This window comes from Thunnus maccoyii, chromosome 6, assembly GCF_910596095.1.
Source record: "Thunnus maccoyii chromosome 6, fThuMac1.1, whole genome shotgun sequence".
Lineage (NCBI taxonomy): Eukaryota > Metazoa > Chordata > Actinopteri > Scombriformes > Scombridae > Thunnus > Thunnus maccoyii.
The window spans coordinates 10,818,869-10,831,678 of record NC_056538.1 but is presented as its reverse complement, the minus strand read 5'-3'; the positions used below and the strand labels follow the sequence as shown (position 1 = coordinate 10,831,678).

Below are 12,810 nucleotides of genomic sequence, written 5' to 3'. Positions count from 1 at the left end.
CATGCTCCCTGAATATCAAGCACTGATAATGAAGTCATTTGTTTGAGAGTTGCCAGGTCTCCCACCAAGGCTGGTATTCATTAGTCAGTCAGTGCCTCAGAAAACGCAGCTTCCCTGTGACTCATGCAGAATATAATTAGCATTTAAGTACATTTCACCTGTTTATGAAATGTAAGACCATATCTTGAAAAGAGTAAGTCTATATGTATTGCTTTTTATATTTAAGGGCTTCACAATGATGACAGTTGATGAAACAGCTCTGTTTTAATCATATTAGCTTTGTCTGGAAAATTAATTTGCATGGGCTTGCTATATGTCACGTTCTTGTACTGTGTATGTGTCATGGCTTGTGTTTTTTTCTTATAGCTGCTAGGTAAAATAAACCATGTCTCCAAGAAACTGGTATATTAAAAAGAAAAACTGGAGGAGAAAAATAAAGAAGCATATTTTGTTGGATTTTTATAGATGGAAGGCTTTTGTAAACAACAGAGGAAGCAGAATACTGACTCCTGTGACAAATTGCTTTCTTCATGCCACAGATGACCCCAGACCACAAGGTTCACGCTTGTATGTGCATGCATTGACAGCTTCGAGGGAGCGCATCTGGGCCCTTTTTGTGTAAAAGACATATCAATAATACAGCTTACCATTGACAGTGAGTGAAACTTCCTTCTCCCCTGCTCCTACTCGTGGGACCACAGCACGGCAAACGTATTTCCCGGCGTCCTCCTGTCTCACGGATTTCAGTGTCAGGAGGTTCTCATTGCTAAGAACCTGTGGCAAAAGTCAAAGATCATCAAATTCAGTGACAGCAATGGCACCTTCACATTTGAGATAGCAACAAGCGGAAAAAAAGCAAGGCAGCACATGGTCCATTTAATACTTTAAAGGGCACCTCTCCTCAATTATTAAAATCCAATTTAAGGACTGAGCTCAGTGAAGTAAAGGAGCTGGCTTTGGCCTTTGATGTTGACAAAAGGAAAGGTGGAATGAATCTGAATTTGTGGATCAAATCAACAGATCCCACGTGAGAGCAGGTCACCAAGAGGCAGGGACTGTAATGGCCCTGAAACCTTAGGTTTAATAGACATTTCAAAACACATTCTATGACATAAAATAACTACATGAAGCACTTGATTTAAGCCAAAGAGATGCTGGAATCAAAGTCTCAAATACAAGCTTTATGAGAGAAAAGATGCTTTGAATCTACTGTACATTACAGTATGTGACTACTGTACTATAGATAGGTATACCTATGCTACATATACATAGGTTAGTGGCAGTGCAAATTGGTATACTCACCACTCCAGAGCCCCTCTTCATCCACACTATGGTAAGAGAGGGATTTCCTGTCCAGGCACAGTTGAACACAGCGTCAGATCCAAGGTCCACCTGTAAGGACTGAGGCTCCGCAGCCATGCGAGGACCAACTGTTGAAATAAGCATCATTAATTGTCCATGGTACATCCATCCATAATTAAGCATCAGCTGTGGTGGCAGCAGCACTTGGAGCTCAATGACAGCAAAAATCCATAACCACACATTATCATGTTGCTGGCACTATTGAAAGGCATGCAGTATTTCTTAAGGAGCCACTCACAGTAGACATCAACGTTGCGGCTTATGTTGGTGCTGCCAAGAGGGTTGGTGACCTCACAGGAGACGGGCTCTGTAAAGAAGGAGTGGTCCACAATAACCTCATACGTGTCTCCAGAGACCTCCTTGATTATACTTCCTCCTTTGGCCCACCTGGTTAGAGGATTAGCAGGTAGAGAAAGGAGAGATGGGAAGAAATGGAAAAAATGAAGGAAAAAGGGGAAGGCATTAAGACAGTTTTTCACACCTCCTTATGTCAATTGTTGTACAAAATACTCTTACAAGAATTCAAAAATATGAGCACATTTCCCCTGTTCTCACCTCATTGCACTGGTTACCCGTGGTGTTCAGAATTGACTTTTAAATTTATTGCTTGTTTTTAAATCACTGAGCGGCCTTGCCCCATCTTACATTATCGACCTTCTCACCCCTTACACCCCTGCTTGTACTCTCAGATCTGCAGACCAGCTGTTGCTCTCCACCCCCAAGGCAAGTCTTGAGACAGAGGGTGGTAGAACATTTGCCGTAAGGGCTCCACAACTGTGGAATAACCTTCCATTGAGAATCAAATAGGCTACCTCAGTGTTTAAAAATTCATTTTTATAAAATGGCTTTTAATTATAGAGTTTTTCTCTTTGTTTTATGCTTTTATTTATTAATTTATTCTTAAGAATTTCATCCATTGTCTTTTATCTTTATCTTCTATTTCTTGATTGCATTGAAATTATTCTAATTTGTTATTGCACTGTGTATTTTCTGTTTTTATGTCTGTGAGGCACTTTGTAAACTTGTTTTTGAAAAGTGTGATATAAATAAAGTTTATCATTATTATTATTATCATCATTATTATTATTATTAATAGCTTTCTTTTGTTTGAATAAATCATTATTCTGGGACAGGTTTTCTGTGCTGGCTTCAGCATATTTTTGTGGCAGCCCTCCATGCTGTGACAAGCTCCCTGGCGACATGGAGCAGACAGCACGTTCCTCATTACGGCAGGCAGAGAGTGCAGCACAGAGTGCCAGCTAAGAAAAACAAATCACAGAATGACAAATGGGTATAGCTCCCCCACCTTTGAAGATGTTGGTTGACACGTACTGTATTACACACAACAGCTGACGTTAATAAATTGACACGGGATCACATAAAGAACATCTGTTTGTGTTTGTGAGTGATAGCTTCTGTGAAGGGGATACAGACACTCCCCACGTGTTTAGGTGAGACTTTTATGATGTCACGGGCAGCGGCTTGCTCTGCATAGTGCGGATGGCTGCAACAGACAAGGCCCATTTATAACAGTGAAGCAAAGGCATCTGCGGATGTCTCGGGTCTCTTTGGAAAATTTAGACGGTGCAGCGGGACATACAATGCATCATGCATCTAAACGCTGCCATCCTCTACAATAGAGATGTGGCTGCATGCTGATGTGGCAAATGAAAACAATGACAATGGAACCGGTGCCTGTCTCCATTTTATATTCCTGCCAGTACTGAGAGCAGTTTTCACAGGATAGGGAACTCATTTGTTTTCCATGACTAAGCTGGCCCCATGCTTGACTGAAATGCTATCATTTAAATGAGAACAGATTACCTCATTCAATCAGTAAGTGAAGTGAAGCAGAATTCTAATTGCGCTTCATGGGATTTTTTTTTTTTTTTTTAAAGACAGCAGATTCTTTTCAGAGTTGTGTTCTTGTGTGACAAGTATACAAGGATAAACTAGGGCAGATGGGTGTTTTTGCCCTGTCTGGCCTTTTACATAACTGATCCAGTAGTAGTAGTACTTTTTTGTGTCTTCGTCTGTCAGCTAGTCTAAACAGATAGTACTTGAGAAAGCCTTGGGACAGAACAGAGTAAACTCACTTTATATCTACAAAGTCTTTGAGTAGCAGAATATTCCCCAAATATTATCATTTTTTATGTTATAAATTGAAAGATTAACAGAATGTGAGAACCATTTTGTTAATGATGATGATGACTAGTGTTGATGTTCATAGCAGTGTAACTCTGAATATGAGTATCATCAAGAATGTTTCCGCTGATGTTTATATGACGATGGTGATAAAGATGATGACGATGATATTAATTACACTGGAGACGGTTGCGGTAATCATGATGCAGACAATAATGATGATGATTAGGGCGATGACAACAATGATAATAACGATGAGGATGATGACATTGATGACGACAGTGAAGATGATGATGATGATGATGATGATGAAGATGATCATGAATTACACTGGTGTACCGTTTCAAAGTTCATTCTTTCTATTGGAAACCAAAATTGACAAAACAATCTCTCCTCAAGGTCCATTTAGTATTTGTTCAGGAGCTTTCAATCATATCGCATGAAGTAACTGAAATTTTCCATTTTCATGACAAATGGGCACAGTGGTGATGGTTGTGATAATCAAGACCATTATAACGACGACAACAATTACAGTAAAATAGATAATGGCAACTGCATACAGTATATATCAGTATGTCAGTGTTTCCACCTACATTTTTCTAGCTCATACTGTAAGAGTGCAACGGGGTAAGCACAGATGTTCGGGTAGCCAGCTGCTCCCGAGAGGAGGTTGAGGCTGCCAGGTTTGGGAGCCCTTGACAGTATTAGTGGGAGCAGAGACAGAATGCCGTCATCCACAGGGAGCATGGGAGCTCTGTTGGTGTGCTGGCCGCTGTCCAAGACTTATGTCTAAACATAGCTGGCCCAGGGTAACACAAACACCTGCATTCCCTTTGGGAGGTTAGAGGGGCCAATGCATGCTTACTCAATAGTTGACTCACTTTACACTGCTGTATCGTATTCAGGGATTTGATTCAGACAAAGGGTGTGAATCCTGTATGCTCTAGTGTCTGTGTGTGAGTATGCATGTGTCTGTGTGCAAGCTCATGTGTGTACAAGGTGTGTGTTTTTTTTTTTTTTTGCGTGTCCGGGGGTGTGTAAGCTAACAGTGTTATACAGATATACAGGTCTGCCATTAATGGAAGCAGAGGATGAAGGAGACATGGAAGAGGGGGAGAGTTTTGTATGTGCTGAATGTGATTTTAATCCAATAAAACAGTAACAATTAAATTAGGCAGGTATCTGTGCCATCAGCATCAGGATCCACAGTAAATCAGGCCCCACAGTTATTATCAGCATGATTAAGCACAGCACAATGCAGTTTCATTCTCTCTGCACACTGAACGTGATGAATATTGAATTATTGGTGCAATATAAAATAAATATAGTTTAGTAGCATGCAGCATCATTTTGACATGGAGATAAATTACACAGCTATTCTATGATCTGCTAAGGAATTGAGGTTCTACAAATATATACTTTTATCTACAGTATACACTATCTATTTGAAAACAAAGAAGTGTCATGGAGTATGCTATTAACTCTGAAAAGTTAGGGATAACCTTGAAAGCACAGAAATAAGCAACTTTCTGCGGGTATTCAAGGGACTTTTTTTTTCTTACTCCTTAGATATCCCTGGCTTTGTTTTACTTAACTTTTCAGGGTTATGGCAAACTTTTGTGGGTCACTGCAGACTCTTGATTAGGCCCAACTTCTCAAGATAATTTCCAACCTGTCAGGGTTGCATTGATTTGTATGTGTGCAGGAACAGTGCACATTAACCTATATTCTTGCAATTATGCTGTGAATTACTGAACCAGTTACATTTCAGGTGTTGCACCTTGGCTTTACTTTTTTTTTTTTTTTTTTTTTAATATAATGTAACACCACTTTCTCTAAAAAATTTTAAGCACCAATGGCTGCAGCTAATGTAGGCATAAAAAAGGTGGCTAGGGAACTGGAGTCAAGTCAAAAAACAGACAGTGGCATAGGGTGAAATATATCAATTGGCTACCTCCAAGTTTATGGCAACTGAAGTGTCAGTCTAACGCAAACAAACAATCCAGCAGTACCAACAACAACATCACTGAAAATATACATAAGTGCGGGGAGGATTGGGATGTTATTTGCTGCAGTGCCATGCAAAGGAGGGGGTTTTGTTGTCACTTGGTGCATAGTTGTACATGCAGACAAGGGACCTGATTTGCTTTGTTTGTTATTCTTTCTCTTCTCTCTGGTGGATTGTTGTTTGGATCTGAGAAAACCCTCTGTGTCTTCATCAGAGGGTGGTTGAGTGATTGTGATGCATTCTGGTTAGCCCTCCTACCATTATAAACAGTAATGAAGATGTTCCGACCCACTCGTCTTTCCCTCTAAGTTGATTCCCTGAGTGCTGACTGAAACACATGCCCATTACTCTTACTTCATTCACACATTCAGCACCACTTTCATCTTCTCTTCCAACTCCTGCCTCCATACCAAGTCCTCTCAGATCCCTTGACTTCCTCCCTCTTTACTCTCCCCTTGAGCTGTGATCTGGCAAAGGTTCAGGTATATGTAGAAATATATCTTATTTCAATTTTTACGTTAAAAGTTAGATTTATTGAACCGATGTGGCAATCCCATGGGGTTGTAGGCAGCAGACAGCGCCATACTTTTGACTAGTGCCCCCACTATCTTGGGTCTGTGTCTCATGTGTCCATTGAATTGGGGATGGCAAAGCGGCGCAGTGCACATTGGGAATGAATGGCTCTCCCGGGGATGGAAAAGAGGCTATTCATCTCAGAACTACTCTGTCCTTGTGCTGTATCTGATCTGGGGTAGACAGAGTATATTAGTACTGAATAATGGCCCCACACTGCTTGACCAGCTTCCTGCCCTCCTCTGTGATATTGCTCCCTAGAGGGGGAATTTGTGGGGGGCTCTCACTAGTCGAAGCCTCTCAGGCAAGGCATAATGGGTCCAAAAATCCCATGTCTGCCATGCATTGAACTCCAACGGTGCATGGGAGTCCTGAAGCACTTGTATAAATTGCAGATAAATCTAAATGGGAGATTATGAAACTGGAGAACTGGTGGAGAGTATAAACTTGAAGTATCAAAAGTTATTAGTCTGTCTGGATACTATTTAATCCTACAGTGGATTGTATCAGTGACAAAAAGCCAGACAGTAAAGCGACAGCAAGAGAAAAGAGAGAGAAGGAAGAAATAACTCAGAGAGTGGGAAAGCAGCAGTTTTAGCCTCTTTTAGCTTCAACCTCCAACCTTTTTTCATTCTGTAGTTTGTCAAACTAAAAGAAAAAGTCATCTCAACTGCCACTGCATCTTAGCTCTTGATACCCTGGGGAGAAGTCTGAATCTAGCATTGATCCAGTCTCATAACAATACATCCCTTTGCAGGTGCAATAGACATCCTGTCTCTGCTGTGCACCTACACAATCAAATACAAACCTTGTTTTCCACAATATCACTCCCCTCCCTCCTCCTTCTTTCTTCCTTCTCCTTCTTTTTTTCAAAAGGGCAGAATCCATCAAAAAGGCAACATCTCTGTTTTGCCACCTGTGAGTGTGTTGTACATCCATTTCATTTCCCAGTACCATTACAAGATTCAGAGGCGGCCAATTCCCTTTGCTATCGATTTCATTCCATTTATTTTTCGCTGTGTTTTTAAAACCTCCCACACAGAAAACCATCTCTTGACAAATCACTTCAGTATTACACTTCCAGAGGGCCATATAAGAATTTATGAGAATAATTAATGTCATTTTGTTGTTTCATCACAACTACAGATGTAGTAAGAAAAAAAAATACAAAATAGATTCTAACAAGCACAAGTGAAAATGGACCTCTCAATAAGGTTTGAAAAAACAGAAGAAATTGACTGCTAAGCAAAACTGCTGCACAATGAGCTGTTAAAAAGCATTTTAGTAAACAGTTTTTTTTTTGTTACTTGTTGTACTACTATTTTTTTATATATAACATGCCAGACTACATTTCATCAACAACTGTATTTTCAGCAGTGTTGTGATGTGTCTGTCAAAGATGGCTATCAACATACTGTATGGTTTGGGTTATAATTGAAACAGGAAAAAGGATTATTTTGTGTATTTTACCTAAACAATATAAAACATTTATTATATTAATTTTACATACCAAGAAAGAACCTAATCCAGGGCTTTGCAGATTTGTCCAATATCAACATTCTGTCTGACAATATAGAGTTGTTGAATACCTTTACATACATACCTATACAAAACAACAACAACAGAAAAATGCACTGCTGTAAAAGGTGCAAAGGTGTTCTGTTTGTACAATGGTTTCAGAAAGCATTGAAATCCCTCCACATTTTCTGTTTTTTTTTGTTTGTTTGTTTTTTTCTTTATGCATATGCAATTTGGACTTTGAAAATGAAATAGATTTACTTTTTTTTCAATAATCTTCACATAACTGCCAAAGTGAAAGCATGTTCTCAAAACTTTTAGCAAAGTAAATAAAGACTGGATGGGCATCACCTATGTTGTGAAGAGTTATCATTAAGTCATTACGCTGAATTGCAGTGGCAATCAAATCTCTGCTCTTGCTGTATTTGGGCCACTGAAAAATATTTTCTCATTCTAAAACTAATGTGTCTGTGACTTCCTTCATATGAAGCAAGCAGAGCACTGAAGTTGCTTATATTGGCTGATTTCAGCTGTTAGCTCGTAATGTCCAATCATATTCATGTAGATGTACAGAGCAGACGTAACATTAGCAGAATCCTCATTCAACCACTAATGTACAACACACACGTAAAAACTCTAGCACATCCTCAGGGATAAACCAGCCTTCAAACAGTAAACTCTGGAACACAACCCAATCTAAAAAAGAAAAAAAACTGTAATCTTGACAGCTTCATCAGATGACATGAACACTTTATTTCTAGCTTTCCTCCAACACACTGATGGGCATTTAATGTTCAAGGGAGATAATGTGACCACAAAGAAAAACAGCTATGCAACAAATCACTCTATTGCTTTGGTGCAACCCAGTGAAACATGACAAGGTTTCCCAAATGATTTTTGTGAGATGTATTTTCATTAAATTTCTTTGTTTCATTTTTTGCAAAGTGTGAGCAGATATAATGATGTCATTGCAGCATAAGAAGGCGTCTGACGATAATTAACACAATCAACGATGAAGTGTTGATGGTAGAGTCAGCGATTCTAATCCAATACAATCGGAGCGAACCACACACCACTACTGTGGCCAATCAGCAACAGGAGGCGTCTCTCATCTCCAGCACCTGTTTAATGTTGGGGTTGTCGAACTGGAGAGAGAGAGGTCATGGCCAATTCACATAGAAAGTGTTTTTTCGTTGAACAGATGTGCTTCTATTTTATTGAATGTATCAATCCACACTGAATCTGAGACAGTCTCTGAGTCTGTTTTTGTTGCGTTAAGTGAAGGGTAATCTGAGCAGGCAGTTTTGTAAATCACACAAATATCCTACTGTATATGTGTTTTCAACTTATTTACCACATCAATGAATTATTAAATACAAACATTATCGATTTCTTCCTGTTGAGCCGACATGCAAACTATTTTGGTTCAGTAAATTTCTGCTGTCAGTCAGCCTGGTGAAGGCAGTTTGGCTGGCTGCTGTCCTCTCAGCTCCCCAGGAGCTGCAGCTGACAGACGTCTGCTTCTGTGGACAGAGATGCTGAACACAGGTCGAGTGAGAAGTGGAGAGGCCACAGAGAGGCAGAGAGTGTGGATGGACTGTTGTGCTCACATGAGACTAATTTTTTTTTCCCCGCTTGTGATAAAGTGTGAGAGGAACAGAAGTGATTCTACAGCTGACACATCGCTCTAGATTCTGCCATATTTCTCTTTTGGTGGTTGCCTTGGCAATGCTCATCCATGAATTTGGGGTTGGAGCGTTTGAAGGAGCACGAAGGGAGGGGTGTATTTGTTTGCGTGTTTAGTTCAAATATTAATAATCTTTCTCCAGAGCTACTGACTCTACATTTAAATTTCATGTGAAAATGCATTACCACCGCCAGTAACATCGATCAGACAATATCCCATTTAAGGTTAACTGTACCGCTTTTTCTTTCTCTTTAATATTACGGGTTGTTTATGAATTATTCATTGATTGCTTGTGCATGTGCTCTAGAAACAGGTCCAGTTCTGTTCATGGTCTCACCTGTACAGTGTGACAGGAGGGTTGGCCTTTGCAGAGCAGTGGAATTTCACAAGGTTGCCCTCCAGAACAGGCTGAGGCTCCACTGAGAGATTGACAAGTGGGAGATCTAAAGAAAAAAACATAGACAAAAAAACAACCAATTACATTTTGGGCAACCTCCTGAAAACGTTCTGTAGTTAACTGTAAAGCTGAGACAAACACTATGTTGTTGACTTTTTCTTTGGCTGAACACAACTCATGAGAAAGAGGAGAAAGCAAGAGAGAAAACATGTTACAAATTTTGCAGAGACTAAATAGACACCTCATAAATAGCTTAAAAAACATGCAACCTCAAGAGAAAACAGCAAAACACATTGACAACCAAAATAAATTCTCTGTTTTATCCAGGTGACCGATGCACATTTGCCAAATGTCTTTTCTTGTGACCTAAAACTGGTTTGGCAGCCTTTTATGTAGCTGTACTGTACCACACATACTGTACTGTAGGTAAATAGCTCCACTTAAAACCAGTGGGTGAAAATCTTTTGATTCGGATTATCTTACAAATACACTGTGGCAGCACTTGGAGCAATTGTGACAACTTATCACAGTTTGTGGCAGCTTTTTCTCCCAAATAATAGGCAATTACTCCTGAATAATTTGAGGCCCTCTTTTAATGTTCTCACTACCCACTTAGGGGTCTGGACCCAGTTGTTGAATAACACTGTAGTGTATTTCACAGGTGTGGGAGAGAACATGTTATTTTTATCCTCATATATTCATCAGCAACATTATAAGGAGCAAATCAAAGGAAAACTTGACTTAATAATGAGTTTCAGTAAAGGGCAATTTGCAAACAGTGAATAATCCATAGTGCAACCCACTGCAATTAAAACAATGAACAACCTCAGTGATACAGTGCAATTAAAACAGTTCTTAGAATAACAAGCATTCAGACTATGCTAATTCAATAAACAACTTAATTTATCCTAATTGACAAAGGTGGGGTTCTTTTTGAAGATACGTGTTCATTTCCATATCAATCCTGTCCCGTGTGAAACAAACAGCTCTTTACCCTGCAGACTCAGAGAATGAATTTCAAGTAGGTGAAGCTATTTGTCAGGGTTTCTGAGTAGACGCGGGGTATATTTTGTCGAGGGCTTTGATGCAGTAAGGAAAAACAAAAAATCACCTATAGCTGACCAGAAGTTGTTGATTAAGTGTATTTCTAATGTTTAAGGAGCATCAAATGGAGTTTTTTCTGATCTGGACAACATACAATGATTTGGTGTCAAAGAAACCAAATACTGGCTGAACATTTGGGGAAACATTGTGCTTCTTGGGAGCACATTTTTACTTTATACATTGTTGCATGCAATTTGACATGTATGAGTTGGTATTGTCCTATTAAACGCAGCATGGGGAAATTGTTTGTACTCATCTGTAAGGCATATGGACAGGATATTTGCATTCAATACTGCTGCCTACAGAAATGGTATGAAATAATACTAAAAAACAACATTTAAATCATACATAAATGTTTTAAAATCTTAATATTTCACTTGTCCTCAAGCCTCAAATTCCACAACGTCATTACCATTTGCCATTGGTGGCACCATTGGCATCCTGGTAAAGCACCAAATAGAGTAGATTAGTCATTTGGGGGGAAAAGCTAGTTCTGGATTTGATGCTGGTGCAGCCATCTGCTTCAAAGGTGTACTATGTCTATCCTCTCTGTGTTAATTAATACTAATGTAATAACCAGGGACTGTATTTGGATGCGGATGAGTAGCAGGAAGAGCAGTGGTGGATCCACAAAGAATTAAAGAAGCACACAAACACTGTGGTTATGCAGCCAAACACTGTATAGTTATGGAGAGTGATTCTCTGATTCTGTGTGTGTGTGTGCGTGTGGAAATGAAGTGTAGGAAAACTGTTTTTTACCCTGTGGCTGTGCAGATGCTTTAGGTTGGCTCAGCTGCCACAAAGCCCCAGAGATGGGGGTGGTCCAGGTGCCATATTCCTCCCTACTCGCACACACACCATATTCCCCATCAGCAGCCCCACCTGTGCCAGTTCTCCCAGGCCAGTAAAGAAAATAACAACATTGTGAATCCTGGAAGACTGAAGGCCACAATGAACCAGCAAGTCTCTCCAGGTAGTGAGCAGTCAACTGTGTGCATGTGTGTGTGTGTGTGTGTGTGTGTGTGTGTTGGCATGTGTAGGAGTATATGTGTATATGAAAGGGCAAGTGGGTGTGTGTCGTAATAAAGCAGGAAAGCTATCCATGCCTTGAGCTGCAGTGTTAACTTCCCAGTAGGTGTTTTTAGCATTGCAAGCGGTTAATTGCGTGGACAAAAATGTGGGCAGAGGGAACCTCAGGGGCAAAATGACAGATGTGGCAGTGGTGGAGGTGGTAATAAAATCCAGCAAGACGCTGGAGAGGAAAGAGAGAGGCAGACATAAAAAGAGAGCGAGGGAGATCTGGAGGTGTTAATAGATGTCTGTGCTAATAGATACTGTAACGTAGAAGCTAATTCACATGTCTTCTTGACTAAAAAGTGTTCCTATACTGTACTTTTCTATCATGCCAACCTTTTCCTCTGGTCTTGTTGCCAAGAGACTTCTAAGGACACAAATGCTCATTGCTGTCAGTCTGGCTACTAATTAATCTTCTTTTCAAATGATTGAGGCATACTAACAGACCTTCTCACAAAAAGACCTCAGTCCCTCTCAGCAAGAGGTAGTGTCATGATGACTTTACATTTATTTCTAAGTCAGGAGAGCAATTTGTAAGATAGTTCCAACTCCCTGATGATCCAAAAGCAGAGACAGCTATGGGAGCAACAGCTGTCAAAAGTATGCCAGCAAGAGCCCTGGGTGTGAATCAGGCACTCTAACCTTTGACCCCTCAGATATGACAGACATCTACTTAATAAAGAAGTCAATTTGTCACTTTAATGTATAAATGCATGAGTTGCAGAGTGAGTGCACTAGAGGCATCATGTGATGGCTCATCAATATGCAAGACTGTTAATTCCTCAGATTCATCAAGAGAGTAGTAGCAAGGGGGAGAGAGTGGGAGGGAGGGATGGATTGGTGGATAGAGGGAAAGGGGGATAGTAGGACTCTTCAGAGCTCCAGTGAAAACAACAGGATGAATAGGGGGGTAGTGTTGTAGTTGGCCGACAGCTTTTGATC

General features: G+C 40.1%; 1 protein-coding gene across 1 annotated transcript in view; it reads right to left on the bottom strand.

Annotated features, from left to right (window-relative positions):
* Positions 1-12,810, bottom strand: part of kirrel3b (kirre like nephrin family adhesion molecule 3b) — a 67,799-nt gene that overhangs the window by 23,917 nt on the left and 31,072 nt on the right. Inside the window, exons 5-8 of the mRNA XM_042413271.1 lie at positions 9,631-9,736; positions 1,601-1,749; positions 1,303-1,430; positions 648-774 (exon numbers count right to left, since the gene is read on the bottom strand). Coding sequence (XP_042269205.1) covers positions 648-774; positions 1,303-1,430; positions 1,601-1,749; positions 9,631-9,736 — 510 coding nt within the window. The remainder of the gene's footprint in view (positions 1-647; positions 775-1,302; positions 1,431-1,600; positions 1,750-9,630; positions 9,737-12,810) is intronic.